The sequence below is a fragment of the Melospiza melodia genome, chromosome 1 (assembly GCF_035770615.1).
Source record: "Melospiza melodia melodia isolate bMelMel2 chromosome 1, bMelMel2.pri, whole genome shotgun sequence".
In the NCBI taxonomy this organism is placed as follows: domain Eukaryota; kingdom Metazoa; phylum Chordata; class Aves; order Passeriformes; family Passerellidae; genus Melospiza; species Melospiza melodia.
In genome coordinates, this window is record NC_086194.1 from 42360286 (window position 1) to 42382610 (window position 22325).

A 22325-nucleotide genomic window follows, 5' to 3' on the forward strand; every position below is an offset into this window, starting at 1 on the left:
CTGGAAGCAGTGCCTGGCAGGAACCTCACAGCCACACAGAAGAAGCACACAGTGCACATCGATGACGGCCATTAAAGGTGAATGTCCCTGTGTCTATGGAGCCTGACTCCAAGGGACAGAGACACAGGGAACCTTTTGGTGCTTGAAGGGGATATCTCTGGGGTGCCTTCTAAGCTCATCCTACTGCCTGTTGTAAATAACTATGAGGGTTCAAAAGAGAGCCCCCTACCTGCCTCCTCTGCACTCATCCACAGAGTCTGTGCCCAAGAGTCAGAACAAGTGGCCGCTGAGCCTACTGAGATACATTGTAGCAAGGGTGAATGCCTAAATACTATGTATAGCAGATCCAAGTAATCACAGCATCCATTCGCTTGGAAAAGCCCTCTGAGATCAGGAAGTCCAGCCTATGACTCAACACCAGCACGTCAACCAGACCCATGGCATTAAGTGCTATATCCAGCCTTCCCTTAACACTTCCAGGGGCAGGAAATCTATTGCCTCCCTGAGAAATCCATTCTAATGTTTAATTGCTCTTTCCATCAAGAATGATGCCCACCCTCCCCTGGCACAGCTTGAGGCTAGTCCTGTCACAGGTTGCCCAGGAGAAGAGCCTGACCTCCATTTCACTACACCCTCCTTTTAGGCAGTTGTAGAGAGTTACAAGGTCACTCCTGAGCCTCCTTTTCTCCAGGCTAAACAACCCGGGCTCCTTGGCTGCTCTTTATTATCCTCTAGACCTTATCCAGCTTCACTGACCTTTGCTGGACCCACTCCAGCACCTTTTTGTCCATCCAGAATTGAGGGATCTGGAACTGGACACTTAAGAATCTTTAATATTCATGATTATGCCAGTGCCATTTATCCCATGCCTGTTAATTTAATGACAAATATAGTAACAACCATTACAAAGACTAATTGGGGTCTTTAGTGTGATGAGGGTTTTGTCCCCCTGCCCAGGCTTTGGGTGTCCAGTGCCCAAACAGCCACTTAGAAAGGAATATGGGATGAGGCACCAAACCTGCACCGGGCACTTATTGCCATTAATTCGTACGGTGAGAAGCACCCTAACAACACTTTAGATAGTGCACCTGATAATCCACATAAACTAGAGAATACATTGAATGGAAGCCTGTAGGTCACCGCTAATTGCTCCAGAGGGATCACAGAATGGGTCAGGTTGGAAGGGACCACAGTGGCTCAGCTGGTCCAACCCCCCTGCTCAAGCAAGACCATTCTAGAGACACTGCACAGGTTTTGGATACCCCCGGTGACGGAGACTCCTCAGCCTCTCTGGGCAATCTGTTAAGGTTCTTGGTCACCCCCCACAGTAAAGAAGTTTATTTTCATGTTCAGGTGAAACTTCCCACGGATGAGTTTCTGCGCGTTGCCTCTTGTCCCATTGCTTGGCACAACCGAGCAGAGCCTGACTCCATCCTCTTAGCACCCCACCTTTATGTATTTACATCCATTGATGAGAGCCGGCACGTCTGACCGGGGTAGAAAGGACAAACCCCGTTCGAGACAGCTGCCGGCGAGCTCCGTGCCGCGGGAGGAGGGCGCACCGCCGCACCGCGGCCCTCACACGCCAACATGGCGGCCCCGCCTCGTTCGCCTCTCCTCCCCCCCGCCGCGTCCTGGCGTCACATCCGCGGTGCCCCAGCAACGGCCGGACGTCGCGGGCGCGCCGGGAACCCGGAAGCGGCGGGCGAATCGGGGCGGGCGGCGCAACCGGCGGGGCGGGCCCGGCGCGCAGGGCAGCGGCGGCGGCAAAGCAGTGTCGGGGGGCAGCGGCCGGTTGGTGGCGGCGGCGGTCGGGCAGCGCCTGTGGCGCAGCGCGCGGGGGACTCTCGACAACTACCGGCACGCTCGGGCTGCGCGGTCCCGCACGGAGCTGCGGCCGAGGCGGAGATGGCGGCGGACAAGGCTGCGGGTGAGTGCGGGGGGAGCGGCCGCGGCCCCGCCGTGCCCGCCCCCGGCCTGCGCCGCCCGGCGCGGAGGGACACGCGCCGCGGGGGGAAAGCTGGTCCTCCGGCTGTGCGCCGTGTCCTTCCGCCGAAGAGGTAGTGCCCGGCGGGCGCGGGGCCGTGTGAGGGGCCCTGTGACACCTGCGGGTCACCGCGGGGCCGTGCGCGCACCGGGCCCTCCGTGCCCTCGGCAAGCGGCGCTGAGCGGGTGCCCCCTCCTGGCCGGGACGGGCTCGGTGGGGAGGGCCCTGTGTCCGTATGGCCGGGAGGGGGGGTTGTGCGTTTGTGTCACTCAGAGCTTAATAACCCCTACACAAGTCGAGCTTCTGGGATAATTTGTTAAACTGGGGCATGCAGGAGGTACGAGGGAGGTTATAACTCTTGGTGGTGCTGCTTAATCGCTGGAGTGCAGTCTGATTCCCTCAGGGATCCTGCTTTGGTTTCAGGGGATGAGTGCGTCCTCACTGAACTCGGGCCTGAACAGACCCTGCAGAGGGAAATCACCGAGACTAAACATAAACCATGTGTGGTAAACAGACAGAATAAATCTCAAATACAGTTGCTGTGTAGCACTGCTACACCACTGCTCGTCCATCTTCTGGTCAACTCCCCATCCTGCAAGAAGTCTTCATTGCAGGAAAGGTCATCCCATCAGATGTCAGCTCCTGGGGGGATGGAGAGGAGGGCCATGTGGAGGAAAGCCTTACTTAGAGAATTGTGTAGGTCTGCTTAGTTGAAGTGTAGGATATCCTGAGTTGGAAGACTGATAAAGATTAACAAATTCCAGTTCCTGGCCCTCCACAGGACGTCTCTAAGAATCACACCATGTGCCTGTGAGTGTTTTCCACACACTTCTTGAACTCTGTTGGACTTATGGCAGGTGGGGAACCCATTCCAGTGCTCAAACACTCTCTGAATGAAGAACCTTTTCCTAATATCCAACCTAAACCTCCCTGACACGACCTCATGTCATTCCTTCTGGTCTTGTTTATGGTCACCTTTTTTTTCTAGTTGTTTTTATGTGGGGGGAGCATTATTTAAAATCACCTTAAGGATTTTTTTCTCTGGATACTAAATATGAAATGCCTCAGTATTTGGAAAAAAATTACAGGGAAAATAAGTATACTGCGCATGACAGTTTACAAAACTGTCATGTGTTTATTTGTAGGAACTGTAAGTGACTGCTAAAGTACAAGAAAAAATATTGACAAGTTTTTAATACTTTTTTGTTGATGTTCTTTGAAGTGTTGAAGGAACTTTTCAGTTTTACTTTCTTAAAAGTATGTGCCAAACGAATCAAAGATGTGAGCTATGGCAAGATATTGTACACGCTGCACTTGTTCATGGCAGCGAGCTATAGGTAGCTTTCCACTGAGAAATGTTTGTTTTTTTATTGCACAGCACCAAAGAAGCCTATTGTACCTGTAGTAGTAGGTAGTGAAGGGCTTTATACAAAAATTAAAACATAAGTCTTGGTGCCACAACTGTTATCTTGTAATGGCTGGACACTGGCTGGGCTTCATACACTTCAAAATTCTTTTGGAGCAAGAGTCATGTGATAGGTCCCTCCCCTTTCAAGAAAGGGATTATCACTCTGCCTGAAGAGTTTGGAAATTGAAAATATTGCCAGAGATACTCTAATGTTCAATGTCACAGTTCATACAAGATGTAATTTGCAGGGCATAGGAACAAGAGAGGTCAGGAGCAGCAGTCCTTGGAGAAAAGGAGTGCAGGTAGGAGAAGGATAATGATTGCAGTCACTCTCAGGTGTCTTCAGCTATGTGTATGTGGGAGATGTGACTTTTGTTGCTTTTCTGAAATTCTGGCAGCAAGCCTGTGAGGAGAGCAATCTTCCTTTTCAGGTGGCAGTCTCATACTTTTCCTTGTTTTCCTTCCATAGAGACAGTTTTCCTGAAGTTCTGCTGTCCACCATGATGCAGCCTCTCCAACAGGAGCAACTCCCTGCTTGTACAAAGCAAACCAGCCTCTGTGATGTAGCATTGCTGCTGCTCAGCCCCAGGATTGATAGCTAGGAAGATAATTCCTGGCTTGATTCTTAAACTTCTAACTCAGTGCAGCAGCTTCCTCCAGATCAAATCTGAGCAGCTGATTTTTACATCCTATTCCAGGTTGCCCCTTTTGCTCCTCATCATGAACCTACACAAATTTTAGTTCTAGAGTTGGTTTGTACTCATGAAGGTTGCACAAATGAAAAGTTAAGCAAACAGGTCCATATTTCAATACAAATTCCAGAGATAAATCAAGTTCTCTCACTTGTGAAGCAGAGAATCTGCACTGCTCTGGATATTTCAGCTGATGGTTGTGGCTGCTGTACAGATGGGAGCACATTGGAGGTGGCTGGTGTGCCATGTGCTACCTACACCACCTGCAGTTCTGCAAGAATGCCAAAGGTCAAGGGGCCCAAGCGAGCAAGGCATGCTGTTTGTTTTGCCAGGGAACAAGTTCCCTACCTGTTTCACTTTCAAGTGCTTCAAGGAACATGGAAGTAACAGTTCTGTTTGCCAGCACTGGGATAGCCATTTGCAGCCAAGAGAACAGAGCACTCCCTCCCCAGCACCCTGCCACTTCAGTGCACTTGGTGGGCTCTGTTCAGTACCTTGTGCTAGGCAGCTTTCAGGTGACTCCTCCTGGAGGGATCTCTGATAGCAAAGATCAGCTGAAGCAGTAGATCCCAGTCTAAACAAGGATGGCAGTATCACATTAGTCTGCAGTGGCTTTTAGGTCTTTAACAAGTTTCAGGTGTGTTTGGACAGAGAGGGTAGAGAGTAGCCCAAGTGCTTTGTCATGCTTTCTTCAAAGGAAGGAGCTATGCTGTGAACTACATCAGCTGGATTTTAGTTTTTTCTTGATAAGCTTCTAGTTCAGGTTTCACAAACCTGCTTTGTTTACTAAGTGCTAGTAGGTGCAGTTGATTGGATTACAGAGACAGCTCTGGTTTTGTTTAAATTAGTCCCCAGCTTCATTTTATGTTTTGGGTTTGTTTGTGTTTGTTTAATGTACCAACAAGTTTAGAGAGAGTGAAATTTGAAGACCTGTTCTGATTTTTCCTTAGGAATTACATCAACAAAGCTATGTAAGTGTAGTTTTCATGGCAGACCTTAAAGAAGTATCTCTTGAATTATCTGTCACTTCACTGAAGACATTTTACTTCAGAATTCAGACTTCCTTTGCAATGCTGGTCTTACAAACCTGCATACAAAGGCAGTAATCATTAATGTACCTGGTGTTTGATGGCTCTCTGCTAGGTAAACCTGTATGTGAGGAATCTGATCAGATTGAGTGTTACCAGCTTCAAAAGCTTTAGAGCCTCAAGGCTTTGCACTGTGGTTACCTTTACCAGCACAATCTGACAGGCATGCTGAGCAAGTAGAGCAGAAAATGCCACTGTTAGCATGAAAGTTTGAGGGAAGATGCATTTGCTTATTTCCTGCTGTTCTAAAGATCCTTGGAGAGTGAGAGCTTTTAGTTCATCTGTATAATCACAAGGTTTAGAGCTGGAATCAGATCTATGCTATATTTAGGTTGAAGCAGAGGTACTTCCTGTTCCTTTCTTCTTTCCCTGTGGAAAGCTTTTGGCACATCAGAAATGTTCTGAGCTTTTTTGTGGTTTAAATTTTCTCTTTTGCCTTTCCTTTTGAAGGACAAGGCAGTGCAAATGGTGTTGATCAATGCATGATGCAGTCAGATTTCATAGCAGGTGTAGGCCCTTGAGGATCCATCCCTCCAGAGTACTGAAATTGCTGAACCCTGAATTTTATCCAAATGACAGTGGGTTACTCTTGCTGGTGTAAGATTTGTTGAGATTTTAAAATCTCTACTTTGTTAACATCTTAATGCAAGATGAAGGTCCCAACCAAATCTTTAAAATTCTTGCTCAATTGCAGAGGGCAATAGTATTATTGCAGGTGGAAAGAATCTCACTATTTCCCAGTAACAGGCACAAACTTAATAGATTACTAAGTTTGTTTTGTTCTTACTGAGGATATTATATGATTAATCTTCTGAGGTTTCACTGCCCCTTATGATTGTCGTTTGTCCTGTATTTGTAAATTTTCATAGTAGTAGAAGATCCAGATATATTGGTGATGATGGGGAATGTATTTTGCAGAGGAGCTCACAGCTGTGTTTTCATTTGTTCAAAGTAAAAACAAAATGTGTGGAGTTTGCATTATATCTCTGAATTATAGGGAAGAGAAAGCAGGCATTGAGTTTACATAGCCTACATAGTCTATTAAGATAGCAAAACATGTTTTAGAGCAGATCTTCCACTGTGAAATTCAAGAAGTACTTTTCTGCAGAAGCAGTAACATTGCTGATTTATAGTGTCTTTGTTTCAAAAACATGAAATTATTTTTGTATGTTCTAGCACATTAATTAGTACTCCTAGAAATACTTTCTCCAGTGTGGTGGTTGTATGGTTGTTTTATTTTTTCTCAGTAGTTTGTGATCAGCACAAGGAAGGGCTTAGTGGAGGGGTTTTTTTCAGCTTCTTTGACATTGAATGTGTGTACTGTGTTTTTTAATGCAACTTCACTGAATTCTTAATTACATGATGACAAAAGAATTTAGTAGACTTCTTTCTGAAAAAATATGCTCAATAGTGACTGCAACATAAATCATTAGGAATTCAATGTAAAAAATTGAAGGCAATTAAAACCTTGTTACATTGCCATATAAATGCATGAAGGGGCCACCATTGTAATTGCTACATGTTGTTCTTGTCTTAATCTGGAAAAGAGTGTGGTAGAACTGGAGAAGATTCTGGGAAAAATGTGAGGAAGATGGAGAGTAAACTGCTTCTGCTCATGTTGGAAGAGATGTGATAGAAAGGAATACCTGTAAGATTTGGAGTGGGGCTGAAAAAGTGAGCAGGCAGCATGTGCTTGTGCCTTGCAATATAATCACCAGACAGCATTTGATGGAGTATATTGAAGAATACAAAAGTATAGAGTGTTTTGTTAAAAAATATACTAGATCTGTCAGTGATTATTAACAATGATGGTTCAAGTGCAGCCTCTTATTTGGGCAGATATTCTTCCAAAGTAGGGAGCTGTGGAGTATAACAACTTGATATGTTGTGGTAGGAGATGTAACTTGGGATATAGATAGTGTAGTAAGGACACTGCTGTAGTTATCTGGAAAATTACTTGTATTGGCAGGAGGACCTTGAGGACTGGCAGAAACAAAGTTTTTAAGCTGCACAGCTGTTATCACACTTGCAAGCTTTGTTGTAATCTTCTGTTCACTTTTACAGATCAAGGTACTGAAAAGCATGAGGGAGCAGGTGCTTCTGGGATTACTGATCAGGAAAAGGAGCTGTCGAGCAGTGCATTACAAGCTTTTCAGGTAAGACAAAGTCAGACTTTGAGACTTCTAAGTTACCACATTACTGCTAAGTGGGATTGTGTGATTGTTTTGCCTGTTTTCTTTATACAACTCCAATTGCATTAAGAGGATGTTCAAAAATAGTACTAGTTGTGTTGTAGAGGCAGCACATGCATTTTCTATCTGCTGTGAGGTGAGAACGCTGAACAGGATACTTGAACAAAAGCACTTTTAATTTTGATTCTCAAAACTTAGTAACCTTTAAAGCTATATGAGGCTTCTCTTCTGCATCAGCATTGGAAGTGCATGATCTCTTGGAAGAATTAATCACATCAAGCTAAAAATGGTGTTAGTGTTTAAAGGAACCTCATGTATTAAAAAAACAGCAGTGAAACAAACACTTGTGTTTTAGCATCATGCTATACTATATTCTTTCACAAAAAGTGTTGTATAATGTCCTGTCACTTTGCAATAAAACATTCTGAATGTGTAACACCTACAGGCAGTATCTACTACTTGTTTTGTGTTTCTTGGAAGATTTTTTTCTTCTGTGTTAAAGTTCAAGTACCAGGTCTTTAAATTTATTTCTTTCTTTGTATTTTGCCTATTTTTATGTAGTGTGACAAGAAGTGCAATTGCTTTTCCTTTCAATTATATCTCTGTCTCCAAAATGCCTTGCTTTAAATTCAGTTTTAAATTTGTGAAATAAGTCAGTGAAGAATTTAAGTGTTGTCTTTTGAGATTCTTGTTTCAATGTTTCACTCAGTACTTCTATGTTTCACTCATTTTGCTACATTAAGTGCATATGGTTGGTTCTTAACACTGTGCTGCTCCCTGATGTCTCCTTCAACGCTGTCTAGCTCATTTGCTCTTTTTCAATAACATTTTAATCAGTGGCATTTGATCCTGAGAACCGAAGGCACATGAGAGAGTCATTTGTTTTCCACCTTGCCCACACATCCAAATACTTTTGACCTGCTAATGATTTCATCTTTACTTTTATCCTGGTCCAGTGTATTTGGTTTATCTTGTCAAATTTTTCTTGCTTTGAGAATTCCCTGAGTTTATAGAGTGAGGTGGCAACAGATGTGAGCAGAATTAATTTGATGCCTTGTTTGCCAATTTTTTGCTATTGAGTAGCTCCAGATCGCATTGTGGGCTGTCTCACATCCTGGTTTATCATATTACATGCCCAGTTTCAGTCTTGACAGTATTCCTATAGAATTGGGTATTATAGTCTAGATACTATCTAGTAGAGTGGCATAAGGGACTGTTAGCTGATGAAAAACATCACAAAATAACCTGAGCATTTAAAGGTTCAAGGTTTGTAGTCCAGCCATGATTAGAAGCCTTGTTGCTGTGATCTGGAAGCTCCTACTGAGGAGAAGCTGCAAGTGTAAGCACAGCAAGAGAACCACTGGGAGATGGACTGTCTCAGCTAAAGAGCATGCCAGCAGCTGAGCTGCAAGTTCCTGTGTTCATGCCCAGGATCAGAAGGCAATCCATGCTGTTGGTGCTTACAGTTGTGAAAATGTGTCAGTGTCCTGCTACATCTCTCTAAGTTGTATAACTGTGCCTGCCTGGGAGACTGGAGGAACTGGAGTGGTTCCATGGAGAGGAGCTGTAGAATGGCAACTTCCTTGGGGAGGGCAGAAGGACCCCAGAGCTCTTCTCTGCTGTATTCTGCCCTTAACAGGAAGTTACTCAGCAGTCCAGGAGAAGCTCTGTGGAACAGCACCTGAAAAGGAGGAGTAAGTGGAGGGTGGTACTCCAGAGCTTAGCTTTTGGGTGTGAACCATTGACAGAGATAGAAATGCATCTGCCTATCTGTCTATAACTCTGATATGGAAGAGGTAAATGTGATTATTCCTGTGTAGGAATTTAGCAGTTGAAAGTGAAACAGCATCTAGGCTTAATGAGTGAGGAGTTTCTCTTTCATTTGTTGATGCCACTAAAGTCCTCCTGTGGTCAAAGAAAGGAATTTTTCCACTAGATCACGCATCAGTGGAGCATCATGCTTGGCTCCTAGTTTCTGTTAGGCATTCCTAGGTGATTGAATACTTCATCCAACAGCTAAGGCTTGTAAAAATGTTTCTTAAACCTATTCTGGGAAAGTGACACTTTCTTTTTCCAATCTCTCTTGAGCTAACTTCCATAGATTCAATTGTAAATCACTATATATTCAGATGAACTGAAGACTGAACATAAACATACACAAGTTCCAAGTTGGGCTGGAACTTGTGGAAGCAACTGCAGCTGCTTAGTGTTCATGAAATGGGGAAAGATTGTGAAAACTGAGAAAACAGAATCTTGAAACTTAATATGATAAGAGAAATGAGAATAACACTTTTCATGAAAACATCTGATAATAGTAATCAGCTACTTAATTTGTCCTTACACCACCAAGTTATTTTTGAAGTTTGGATATGATTTCAACATTTAGACTTGCTTCTCATCCATGTTAATCTGCATAAGTAATGAAATATGTGTATACACGTTTAGTTCAGTTGTACTGATAAAGGAAAGACTATCTTCTAATGCATGTTTCTGGTATGTGTGCAATTTACAGGCTGGAAACTATGATGCTTGTTTACAACACCTAAATACCCTTCAAGACATAAACAAAGATGACTACAAAATAACTTTGAATACTGCTGTTGCAGAGTTCTGTAAAAGTAATCAGACTACCACAGACAATTTGAGACAAACCCTTAACCAGCTGAAAAACCAGGTAATGCAACTGTATTGACATGGTACTTAATTTTGGGTACTATTAATGGTGGTGGGATCTTTCAGTGAAGTAGGAGTAAGGCTTCTGCTCCTTGTCACACAGATTTAACAAAATAAGAAAGTAACATTACTTTTAAACATCTGAGTCGGTTTAATCTTGTAGGACAGTTTTTGTAGTTGTTGAAATTGGTCTGTGATTATAACAATAGAAGGACCTGCTATGTTCTTTCAGCAGAAAGTTCCTTAACGTAGAATAGTTTGTGAAATGATAAAAAAGTGAAAATATTACTTTACTGCTCAATTGACAGTTTTGTATTTCATTGTATGTTTTTTTGCTGTGTTAATTTATAGCAACAATGAAGTGTAAGTTAAAATTTACTTTAGAGAAATTCATAGCTTTGGAGGTTTTTTTTAAAATACCTGGTACTTTAAAATCATAGGTACTGAAAGTTTAATGAAATGAGTGGGGTTTTTTCAGGTTCACTCAGTTGTTGAAGAAATGGATGGTTTGGATGATGTTGAGAACAGTATGCTGTACTACAATCAAGCTGTGATCCTGTACCATCTCCGTCAGTATACTGAAGCTATATCCGTCGGGGAGAAGCTGTACCAGTTCATAGAGCCTTTTGGTATGTAGGCAGAAAGAAGAATCTTGTCCTTTCAAGAACTACAGAAAGATAATTAAGTCTTTTTCACTATCAGACAAGTCATTTGTAATTTGTCTAATATGGTTTTAAGAAATTAGGTAAGGTTTGGAATAAATAATATGTTTTACTTATATCAAGGACAACAAACTAATTTGGGGGAAAGCTTCAGAGAGATTTAGCGGACAAGTGCTATGAAACTGAAATGGATTCTTTCAAGTTGAGATGGTATTTATATAAATAATATGTACAAGCTAATGAAATTATTTGAAATCTAATGTTTTGAGTCATCATGCAGCCTCATGGGTGGGTGTCTGTTTTTCAGGGCACTAATTTTTAAATACCTTTATTAGGTAATGCATAATTGTTTGTGCTTATATCTGAATACAAAGTCTGCAACTTTTGAGCTACGATACCTTGTGTAGTAGAATTACTATACTTGCATGAAATAATTTCATAATCCTTGTTAAATCTTATAAGTGAGAAGGCTGAAGGATGTATGTTTGTGGGTCTCAGTAAATTAAGTAAATGTTGCTGTGTTCCTGCTTCAATTCCTCCTAGTTTTCAGTATGCATAATTGGGACTTAGTCTGTGAAGTCAGCTAAACAGAGATGTGTTTTACAGAATCTTTGTGAGTTCTGTGGGATTCTACATCTGCATACAGCTCTGTCTGTTTGGCTGCTGCAACTTTGGTGCTGATCTACTTAGATCAGTTCTCAGAGCCTATAAACATGAAATACTTGTTAAGCTGTCTTTAGTCTGTGCTTTTATGCTGATGCTATTTGAATAAGTAAGCTTTCTTTTCAGTGCATGTACTTAGCTGTGGGTTGGACATGGCTGCATTATTTTTTCTTATGTAGTATATTGATTTTTCTAATAATGTGGCATAAATGGCACTTTACAGTAGGGTTTTTTCCATCCCTGTTTGGAGAGATTGGTATTAGAGGTGAAAAACAAATTTTTCTTCTTTGCTTTTCACAGAAGAGAAGTTTGCCCAGGCTGTGTGCTTCTTGCTTGTAGACTTATACCTGTTAACTTACCAAGCTGAGAAAGCCTTGCATCTGCTTGCTGTTTTGGAAAAAATGATTTCACAGGGCAACAATAACAGCAAGAATGGAAAAAATGAGGTAAGCTTAAAATCATACAAATGCCTTTAAATCTTTATCAGAAGTATGCTTTAGTTCAATCCAAAATTAGTATCTTAATAGACTTTGGAGTTATAAGACTAGGTTAGATCACCTGTAACTTTAGACAGCGGCTTAAATATTTTAGTGACTGAGTTAATTGTGTACAACAGCTATTTATTCCCTCTTTTTCACCCTTTTCTCTTACTCCAGGGAGCTAAAATGTCTTTCTTCAGTCTGAGACTTGCATTGGAAAAACAGTTGTCTCCTGGGTCAAATATTGCTTGTCTTTGACTATGACCATATGAGACCCTGAGTTTGAAAGGGAAGTCAGTGTCAGAGGAACTGCAGCTGCACAGCATAGGATAGGAAATTAAGTATCTTTTTTACACAGTATCTGAAAGTGTGAGGCACACTTTCAAATGAAATCTTTCATGTGCCTTTTGGAAAAATCAAGAAAATCAGTGGTGTCTTGGAAGTGAAGAGAGGGCATTTCAGTGTTTTCTTGTTGATGGAATGTCACACTTAAGATAAAATTTTCTCTCTTTATAGTAATTCTACTGAAGGAAGCATTAAAGAAGTACTCTAGAGTGTGCATGTCATCCTTCTAGGCAAAAGAATTCTTCTTAACTGCAGAGCAACATAGTGTAACACTAATGTTAGTACAGAATTCAGCTCTTCAAAGACTGGTCTGGTTCGTGGGTTTTGATTGTTAAACTCAAGTTAGTTTCTGGTGGGATGTGTATATTTTGATATTAAATACTCAAACAATATTATTATTAATACTATTAAATACTTATTTAAAAGGTGATTAACAGTAATGCTTCCCCTTTTTTTGTGACAGTCAGGTAATAATACCAATAAAGATTCCTCAAATCAAAAAGCTGAAAGTGGAGCTTTAATAGAAGTTGCTAAATCTAAGATACACCAGGTAAGGGTCTGCATGTTATTTATACAAGAACATTCCTTCAAGAGTTTTCTAAATCTTAGTGTCATCTCCTTTAAAACCAGTTCAGCCCAAATTATGATGCTTTCTCTCTCCTTGTTGTGAAACAAAAAAATGAATTTATCTAAGTGTTCCTTTCTGTAAGATCCATGTACAGGAAACATTGACCTGGCATCCTGCCCACCACCACCATTTCAGTCCCTGTGTGTTATAATTATTTCTTTACATGACAGTTCACTGCACTGAATTTGTCTGTTCAACCTCCAGTCTAAATCAGCTGAGGTTTTATTTCACTGTACTGTTCTGTTGAAAAATACGTGAAGAATCAGAGTGCTTCTCTATTAGCATTCACTTACTTGTGTTTTCAGTTTAGTAGGTAAATGTCTGGGTTTAAGATGTTAGATTATTTTAATTAGTTTGTCATTTTAAGTGCTCATGTCTGTGTTTGAATATGGAGCAGATGTTGGCCATTGAACAAAGTGTTTATCTGCTTATTGTGATACAAACCCTATAAATGTGGTGTTTAAAGTCTGAATAAAATTTCTTTTTTGTGAAAACTTTTTGAATAGCTTTTTGCTACCTATTATAAAAATATATATAAAATATTCTGCAGTAAATATCTAGATACAGTTTGTCTTGCAAACCTGCAGAAATTATTGTGTATTATTTAACAAGTTTAATTTTTTAACAGTATAAGGTGAGAGCCTATATCCAGATGAAGTCATTAAAAGCATGCAAAAGGGAGATCAAGTCTGTTATGAATACAGCTGGGAATGTAAGTATTCTTAAGGCTGTTGTTTTTCTAATCTAAATGTGTTCGGTATCTTAAAACTGAATTTGGTAATGTTCTTTACAAAAGAAGTTCTTATTGAGGGTGGATGTTTGAAGTAATTCTTTATGTAGTCAGTTGGGTTTATAATATCTGTGCAAATGTAATCAATGTAGAATTTTCTTATTTGTGCTCTTTTCAGTTTCTAAAAAAATATGCCTTGGGGTGCCAAAATAGCAGTGAAACACTATATAATAAACAGATTCAGCATTCTTTATAATTGCAATTAAATAAGTTTTAGTTTACTATAGATGTTTTGCATATTACAAACTTTGATGTAATTGGTAGTTTAAAGCAATTTATAAAGGATTAATTCTGGGATATGTGGGCATTTTTTTGAGTTGTTTTTTTTTCTTTTTTGTTGACATTTTTTGGAGGCTTATGTCTTGCTGGAAAGCAAGTTTAACAGAACGCCTTCTGGATCGTGAGGTCTGTGTTGGAAGATTCCAGCCTATAAGGAACTCTGCAGGGAGGGGAGGTGTGAGGAGGAAGGTATTAGAGGACAGGTTAGAGATCCTTTAGAGATCTTTTCTCCTTAGCCACTTCCATGACAGGCTCTCTAAAGTTCATGACAGAGTTCTTGAAAGTAACATGGCCTAAACCCATTTATTTTTAAATGGCAGGAGAAGCAAGTTTGTGAAGTGATATAACACTAGCAGTAGAAATCATCAACCAAGACATAACTAACTATTGTTTTCTGCTTCACAGTCAGCTCCTTCCCTCTTTCTTAAGAGCAATTTTGAGTATTTGAGAGGCAATTATCGTAAAGCTGTCAAACTTCTAAACAGTGCCAACATTGCCGAACATCCAGGCTTCATGAAAACAGGTAAAATAAAACCCCTTCATCTGCAGGTACTTCAGTGTCTAATATAACAGAACTACTTGTTGATAGCAATTTTAAGGATATTAATGATTACTTAACAGTGTCAGCCCTGAAAGTAATGGATTTATCTGCTGAATGTGTTTCATCTTTCTTCTTGTACTCTCACACAACAACATAGTGATTTTCATTGAACATTCTTCTACAGAAGGCTGTGATTGTATGTGAAAATGGATTTATGAAGCTGTGTCATATTTGCAAGGCTCATGATTGAGTCTCTTAATCAATAAATGAAACAAAAGGCAACTTATTAGATCTAGAATTGAGGCCTCTCTGGCAGTTTTTCTGCTTAAAGTTCTCTTTATGATTTAAATTTTTTTGAAAATTTTACTGTCACATAACTTTTTTGCATTAGCTTTTTTGCACAGTATACTGTTCATTTAGTAGACTTCCTAGGCTATGACTAAAATCATGTCTGTTTAATTTGCTAATAGTCTGGTTATTTGGATTTTAGGGTGGTTTTTTTTCTTTTGTCTTTATTATCCATGTTAACCCTGTAAAACTTTAGTCCCCAGCAGATAAGTGAAAAGTTTATATTTTTTGTCCTTTATTATTTAGAAAAAACCTCTCACTGTGTTACCTGAACATATATTTAGGAAGAAGAATGCATTTCCTGCTTGTATGGTTAAGTTGGCATAAATATATGTGTATGTCATATTGGATGTAACACTGTCACCCATGAACATCTCACTGAAAACCATCTTTAATAGACTGCCATAATATGCTGACCCATCAGAAAGTGACTGGAGCATTTTGTGGCCTTAGCAACAACTCTCACTGAATGAAAATGGTCTTTTGTTGTTCTCTCAGGTGAATGCTTAAGGTGTATGTTCTGGAACAATCTTGGCTGCATCCACTTTGCAATGGGAAAGCACAATTTAGGAATTTTTTACTTTAAAAAGGCCTTGCAAGAAAATGATAATGCATGTGCACAGCTGGGAACAGGCAGCTCGGATCCAGGTAAGCAAGAGATTAAAACAGATGGTGGAAGAGGGGTTGGCAAGTCTAAGAAATATAGAACAGAAGGTCTGAGTAATCATCAGCAAAATTCGCCTTCCATCTTTTTGTGGAGGGCAGGGTAAGGGGGGTGAGAATTTTGATGATAACTTGATGTAGGAAGGTGGTTGCTGTTGCCAGAAATACATGATGATGATTAAGTATGTTCTTTATTTTTCTGGTTTTTGTGATGTACCATGGTGCCGGGACAATTACTTCTCTCTTGTTTACAGACTTTGTCCATCAGTTAGGGAGGTATGACAAAAAAAAGTTTTTGTGGCCTATTTTGCATAGGTTATTTATAGTCCAGCTGACAATGTGTGGAATCATCAGGGCATGAAGGATGCCTTCTCCATATTCTGCATATTCTGGGTAATCAGGTCTCCTGTTTCCTTGTGGAGGGGACTCACACTTTCCCTAGTTTTCCTTTTATCACCAACATATCTATAGAAGATTTTGTTGTTGCCCTTGATGTTCCTGGTCAGATTTGATCCTGTCAGGACTTTAGCTTTCCAACCTGGTCCCTGGTTGCTCAGTTTCTCTGTATTCCTCCCAGATTGCTGGTCCTTGCTTCCACCCTTTGTATGCTTTCTTTGTGTATTTGTCCAGGAGCTCCTTGTTCAGGAGGCGTCCTGGCACTTCTGCCCAACTTCTTTGTTGGGATGCATCACTCCTGAGCTTGGGAGAGGTGATCCTTGAATATGAATCAGCTTTCTTGAGCTCCTCTTCCATTCAGGGCTTTACCCCATGGTATTGTACCCATCAGACCCCCAAAGATGCCAAAGTCTACTTGCCTGAAGTCCAGTGTAGTGAGCTTGCTGTGCATACTTCTACTGTCCTAAGGATCTTGAACTCCACTATTTCATGGTCCCAACCAGCCCCTCCTTGTTGGTGAGAATGAGGTTCAGTATAGGACCTGTCCTCATTGGCTCCTTCAACATTTGGAGAAGGGAATCATAAACACCTTCCAGGAATTTCCTGGATTGTTTATGCCCTTCTGTGTTGTCCCAGAGGCAAGTTGTGTTTTGCTGCTGTTGTTTTTTAAGTGTAGCAGCACAGGGGCTTGTGAATGTGAGACCTCTCCTATCTGACTATAGAGGGCCTCCTCACTCAGTCTTCATCATTTCATGATGAAATTATAATTGTCTTCATTTCTTGTTTTCTTTAAAATGTACTCACTATCTGGCATTTTGTTGGGTTTTTTTCCCATTTCTCCCCTGGACCTAGTGTTGCCTTATTAATGTGAAGACAGAAAGTGTTTTATGCTTGTTAACAGCAAAGTTTTCTTCTGGAATCGATATTCTCTGGAATGTATGTCGATGTGTATTCTCACAAATCTGGGATTCAGTACTATTGTATACAGTTAGTTTGTGTGATAAGGAATGTATGAGGTTAGCATTTAATGTACTTCAGTCTTAATTAAGAATACAATTAATCTGTCTTTGAAATCGGTTTTGGTATGAAGGAAATTTACAGAGAGGGGGGCTAGTGGATTTCAGCAATGAGAGGGGTTTTTGGTAGCTTTGGGGTGTTTCTCACAGCTTCCCTCTTTGAGTTTTGTGCTGTCTTGAGCTGCACATCCAATGTAATGTAATCCTTTTCTGCAGGTAAAAAATTTTCAGGGAGACCCATGTGTACACTACTGACTAACAAACGATACGAGTTGCTCTATAACTGTGGGATTCAGCTCTTGCATATTGGGAGGCCCTTAGCTGCCTTTGAATGCCTGATTGAGGCAGTCCAGGTCTATCACTCAAACCCTCGTCTGTGGCTGAGAATAGCAGAATGCTGCATTGCTGCCAATAAAGGGGTAAGTAGCTTTGGAAAATTCTTCTAAAGAATGGCATGTGATTACAGAAAGATGGAACTAATACCTAGAGTTAAACTGTGTATTTTGAAGGCCTGATGTTGTAACACCTCTGTAAATCCAGATTATTTCTTGTGTATATGTATTTTTACATGTTTAATCTGGAGCTGCAACAGGTGAAGGGAACTCTGCATGTGGTCTTTTTCTCTTCATGCAGCCAAAGCTCATCTGAAGTTTCATTGTTTCCTCACTTATTGTCCACTAGAGATTAAGTGGGGTGAGACTTTTGTGTGGGTAGTCTGAAAGTGACAGAGGCTGAGGAAGCAGAGATCAGCCTTCTCCATCCTGAAGCTGTTGGGATCACACCTGCTGGGAAATGGAATCTCTAATTGCTAAGCCTTCACCTTCTTCTCCTGGCAAAGTTGGTGGAAACCTGCTGATGGCAGGCATATTACATGTCCTGTGGGACATCTTGTTTTCAACCTGCTGATCCATGTATGCTTAGGATAAACCCACATGATAAAATTCAGAGGGCTGAGGACAGGAAGAAAAAGCTGCACCTAAATAGTATGTCTGTGAAATTAAGATACACTCTACTTGATTCCCTGTAAAAACTGTAATTCACCCCTTAAGTGTGGGGGAGTGATGATATAATCTGTAATTGCATGATCCTATACAGTTATTCCCACAGTATGCCCATTGCACTCCTCACACAGAATGTGTGGGATGAATTGAGCAAATAGCTATATTCACTATATTTTCCTCCATCCTTGAATCCTCTGTTTTTCCTCTCTGGTTGGCCTCTGTGCATTTATTGACTGCACATTATCCAATTACAAAATTAATAATTTTTCCTTTGGGAATTTGAATAGTACTCAATATTTTGGTATCTCTATTTCAGAGAACTTAAGAAAGATACAGCTTTATAGCAGAGGTTTGCTTGTATACCAATTTCAGAGGCAGAGCACTGAAGATTCAAGAGTATTGGGTCAAAACTGGACTGACTGTGATTCTGTATGTGCTACTTGTCAGATTGCCTGAGTTTTATAAAGCACAGCAAATGCAGGAAAAACAGCTTTCTTCAGACTAATTTTGCAATTTTCTGTATCAATCCTACTGGGTGCATGTCAGAAATAGATAAAGAATACACATCTGATCATGTCTAGTGAAAAGCTGAGTATGAGAGTGGATTAGTGGTTTTGTGGCAAAAACCCAAAGCTAGGATTCCATTTACAAGGATAGTATTTAGCAGTCTGGAATAGGGAAATAAAGATCCTTATGGGGCATTTCCCTATTTACTGCAGACTAGCCAAAGTAGTAGATTATGCCAAGTTCCTGAGGCTTTCTTCCTGTACAGTTATGATAATGTGTGATATACCAGAGAGTTGAATTCATGTCAAAAAACCAGCTTGTTGTTCCCTAAATTTGTAATCTTAAAAAAATTAATTGTGGATGCTATTAATATTAAAGGCAAAGAGAAAGTATCTTTAAATTGTTAGATTTGCAACATGGCAAGTGAGGTCCTAAAGTCAGTAATATGTTCAATTTGACCTTGTAACTCAATTTGTAACTCAACTCAGCAGTATTTCTTTATATCTAAGCATGGATTCATATTTATGCTCTGAACACCATGCAGAAAAGCAATTTCACTGAAGCTAATTTTCACCCACTTTAGTATTTTGTAAGCACAAAATATGAATGGAAGAAGGGTGCCCGTTAAACACCTGCATTTCAAACACCTTTTTTGAAATATGTGCTTCATATCCAAACTCAGTGTATGCATTTTTTATTTGGCAGTAAATGCTACCATTTCAATATTTTTACTACTATGCTACTATGTCAGTCTAGTTTTGGATTCTGATAAATTTTTGAAAAAATGACTGCTATGAAAGTCCAGATTTAGGATAAGTTTTTTCTTAAAACTGCAACCCTTAATCACTTGCTAAACTTAGCAATGAAGTTAAGATGGCTCATGGTAAAACAGCCAAACAAACCCCAGTAAACATGGTGTAGAGATAATTCTTGGGACTGACAATTAGGGTACTTTAAATTTACTTGACCCCCAGAATATGTCTGCACTCAACAATCCATTAAACAAGTTAATTTAATGTATCTTTGCCTATGTTGTTGTTCAGCTTTGTGTTCCCTGTGGAACAGTTTGGGAGCAGCTTTTCCAAAGAGCTTTCTGAGTGCTGTGTAAGCAGGGAGAGAAGATGGCAAGCGTTACAGTGCCAAGTCTGAATGTTATGTGGCAGATCAAATTATTTCCTTTTAGATATCCTGTCAGTTCTTTTAATATGACTTGGTTCATTGTTCTTTTGCTTTCAAAACAGAGGAGAAACTAGGTCAGTAGGCTATCAGACAAGCTGTCAGAACTAATCTGTGCTTACACTGTGTGCAATAAAACCCCTCTGCAACACAAAGACAATAGAAGGTGCCTGATCCTTCATTGTACTTTAGATTTAAAACTGTATCCATTATTCTTATATTTTAGCAGAGTTCAAGGTCTTCTTTCAGCCTTCACTTACTTTGTCAAGCTCTCATTCAATAGCCTTGATATTTAAGCTCTTTTTTTTTTCCTTTTAGACATCAGAACAAGAGACTAAAGGTCTTCCCAGCAAAAAGGGAATTGTGCAATCAATAGTGGGTCAAGGCTACCACCGTAAGATAGTCCTAGCATCCCAGTCCATACAGAATGTTGTTTATAAGTGAGTATGTTTTCCATGGGTTATTTATTTTGTTTTTATAGCTTTGTTAAGGATATATATCTGTTTATCAGAAATTTTAAAACTGTTGTGGAATAACTGTTCATTTATGTAGCGAAGAGAGAGGCATGCTAAAATGCTTGGTGAGTCTTAAACATCATTTTGTGCCTCCTCTGTGGTAGCCAGCAGAGGGCTTAACTGTGTGTTTATTGTAAGTAAGATGAATATTAAAGCTTAAAATTTACTTATCTGAAATTTCATTTTCAGATAGCTGAATCTGTCCTCTTTTTCTCACTTAAAAACATATATTTTCAGTAATCCACTTTAGAAAAATGCAGGAAGAATCTAGCTACTCGGCCATAAAACTTGAGTAAGTGAAATCAAAAATCTAGTGAATCTATTTGGGCATGTGATGTATTTTCAATATGTAAAGATAACAAGGTACTACATCTTAATAATTTACATTTGGTATATTAAAATGTTATTTAACATTTTTGGGGTGAAGGTTCTCTGCATTCAGGTATTTTTGGAGCTCTGCTTTTATTTTCAATTTAGTAGGATTGCTACTTATTGGTCAACTTCTGTGTCTCTTTAAGTGATGGGCAGTCCTCAGCAATACCTGTAGCCAGCATGGAGTTTGCAGCGATTTGTCTAAGAAATGCCTTGCTGCTACTGCCAGAAGATCAACAGGAGCCCAAGCAGGAAAATGGATCTAAAACTAATAATCAGCTGGGGGGAAATACAGAAAACTCTGAAAGCAGTGAAGCATGCAGGTAAACAGAATTGAATATAAGCCCTTCTTTTTGTCCAGAGGAACTCTGGGCCAATGGTCTGTGTCTGTGATTTACCTGGTTTGGTCAGCAGAAAAACAGAACATATTTGTAGATTCTCTTAATAATGCTGGTATGTTCAAGGAAATGGTTTAGCTGCTTGTTGTTTTAATGTAAGAATAAAATACTGAATTGATTCCTCCTGTCCCTATCAGCTTTTATTAAATTAGACAGTGAAATTATTTTTTCCCTTGGCCATCTTTTTTTTTCTGTGCTGCAAATGTTATGTTTTCCCACACCCTCCTGCTGTGCATATTGGTATTTCTCTAATTGTAAGTGAAGTTTCATGTTACAGTGATTTTGTGTGTGAGCGCACGTGCGCCATGTACTTGATTCAATATATATCTGAATGTCTGGAAACTCAGCTGTAAACATTTCCCCATGATCAGATTTGACATTCATCAGCCCTAGTGTGCTTTGTTGTGTTTGCATTAAAATGGGAAACTAGATTTAGAAGGTAAGTAGGAAAGCAGCATGGAGCTATTGCTTAATAATCATATTTTGCAGAAAAGAATTTAAGAAAAATCTTTCCTGTCAATAACAATTCAGAAAAAGTAATTTGTAGACACGTATGTTAAAGGAAGGTGGCTTAATTTATTGCATCACCTCGTACATTTGGGACTTCCTTTTGGAGAATAACTTTTGATCATAGTCTACACTTTCATTAAAGACCATTTTGAGGGTAAATGTTACAATAACTCATCTGGAAAAAGTTTCTGGGTAGAACTTGAACTACTTAGAGAGTAATGAAAAAACACTGGTTTTGTCAGACCTGAGTACAGATAAATGTTAAGAAGATAAGATCCATTTGTCACAAGGCAGGATTTATTGTACACATACTGTATTGTGTAGGCACAAGGTGCATCCTCATATATTCTGAGGTTGTCTGTGGCTGGAGGTCAGTGGCTGTTACTGTTTGCAACAATATTTGAAAGCTGCTCTCTGTAGTCCTGTTTTTCCAATTACAGTCTGTCTTGTCAAGTGACCAAATGATTTATTAAAGTCAGAGGGAGGAGGGGGTGTTTGTGGGTTTTTATTTTTGTTTGGTTGTTTCTTGTAGGGTTTTTTTTTTCTTTCTCTCTTTACTAAGATTGGAGGTTCTCTGGCAAGTGTATATGCAGCCCATTGAGATGAAGCTTCTCTGGTTTAAACGGGACTTCACTTTGAAGCTTTTGGGGCTCACTAAGGGGCTGTAATGAAAACAAAATGGTGCCCCTTACTCAGACAAGACCTCCTTTTTTGTTTTCTATTGGGGTGGTTTTTGTTTATTTTTGTTGGAGTGAGGAAAGGAAAACATGCCCTCTATGGGAAGATCCTTTGCTACCTTCTGCTTTCAAAACCAGATGCTTCTTCAGCTGAAAAAAGCTAAAGAAAGGACTCCCTCATATCTTCCAGTAGTCATTGCCAGTTTCAAAATATCCAACAAAAGAGGCTGTTCTTGAATTTCTGTGTCACATTCTGAAAGGTTCTCTAAGGATTTGTTCCTTCTGACAAGGGAACCTCTGTGAGAGAACAGTAAAACAT

The 22325-nt window shown here is 39.9% G+C and overlaps 1 protein-coding gene across 1 annotated transcript in view; it reads left to right on the forward strand.

Moving 5' to 3' along the window:
• The first annotated feature begins 1787 nt into the window (after nt 1-1787).
• Nucleotides 1788-22325, forward strand: part of CNOT10 (CCR4-NOT transcription complex subunit 10) — a 32326-nt gene continuing 11788 nt past the window's right edge. The window contains exons 1-12 of the mRNA XM_063155282.1: nt 1788-1930; nt 7240-7331; nt 9880-10041; nt 10519-10669; nt 11666-11811; nt 12653-12739; nt 13446-13529; nt 14292-14409; nt 15274-15423; nt 17067-17269; nt 19853-19974; nt 20568-20744. Of these exons, the coding sequence (XP_063011352.1) occupies nt 1909-1930; nt 7240-7331; nt 9880-10041; nt 10519-10669; nt 11666-11811; nt 12653-12739; nt 13446-13529; nt 14292-14409; nt 15274-15423; nt 17067-17269; nt 19853-19974; nt 20568-20744 (1514 nt within the window). The 5' untranslated portion in view covers nt 1788-1908. The remainder of the gene's footprint in view (nt 1931-7239; nt 7332-9879; nt 10042-10518; nt 10670-11665; nt 11812-12652; nt 12740-13445; nt 13530-14291; nt 14410-15273; nt 15424-17066; nt 17270-19852; nt 19975-20567; nt 20745-22325) is intronic.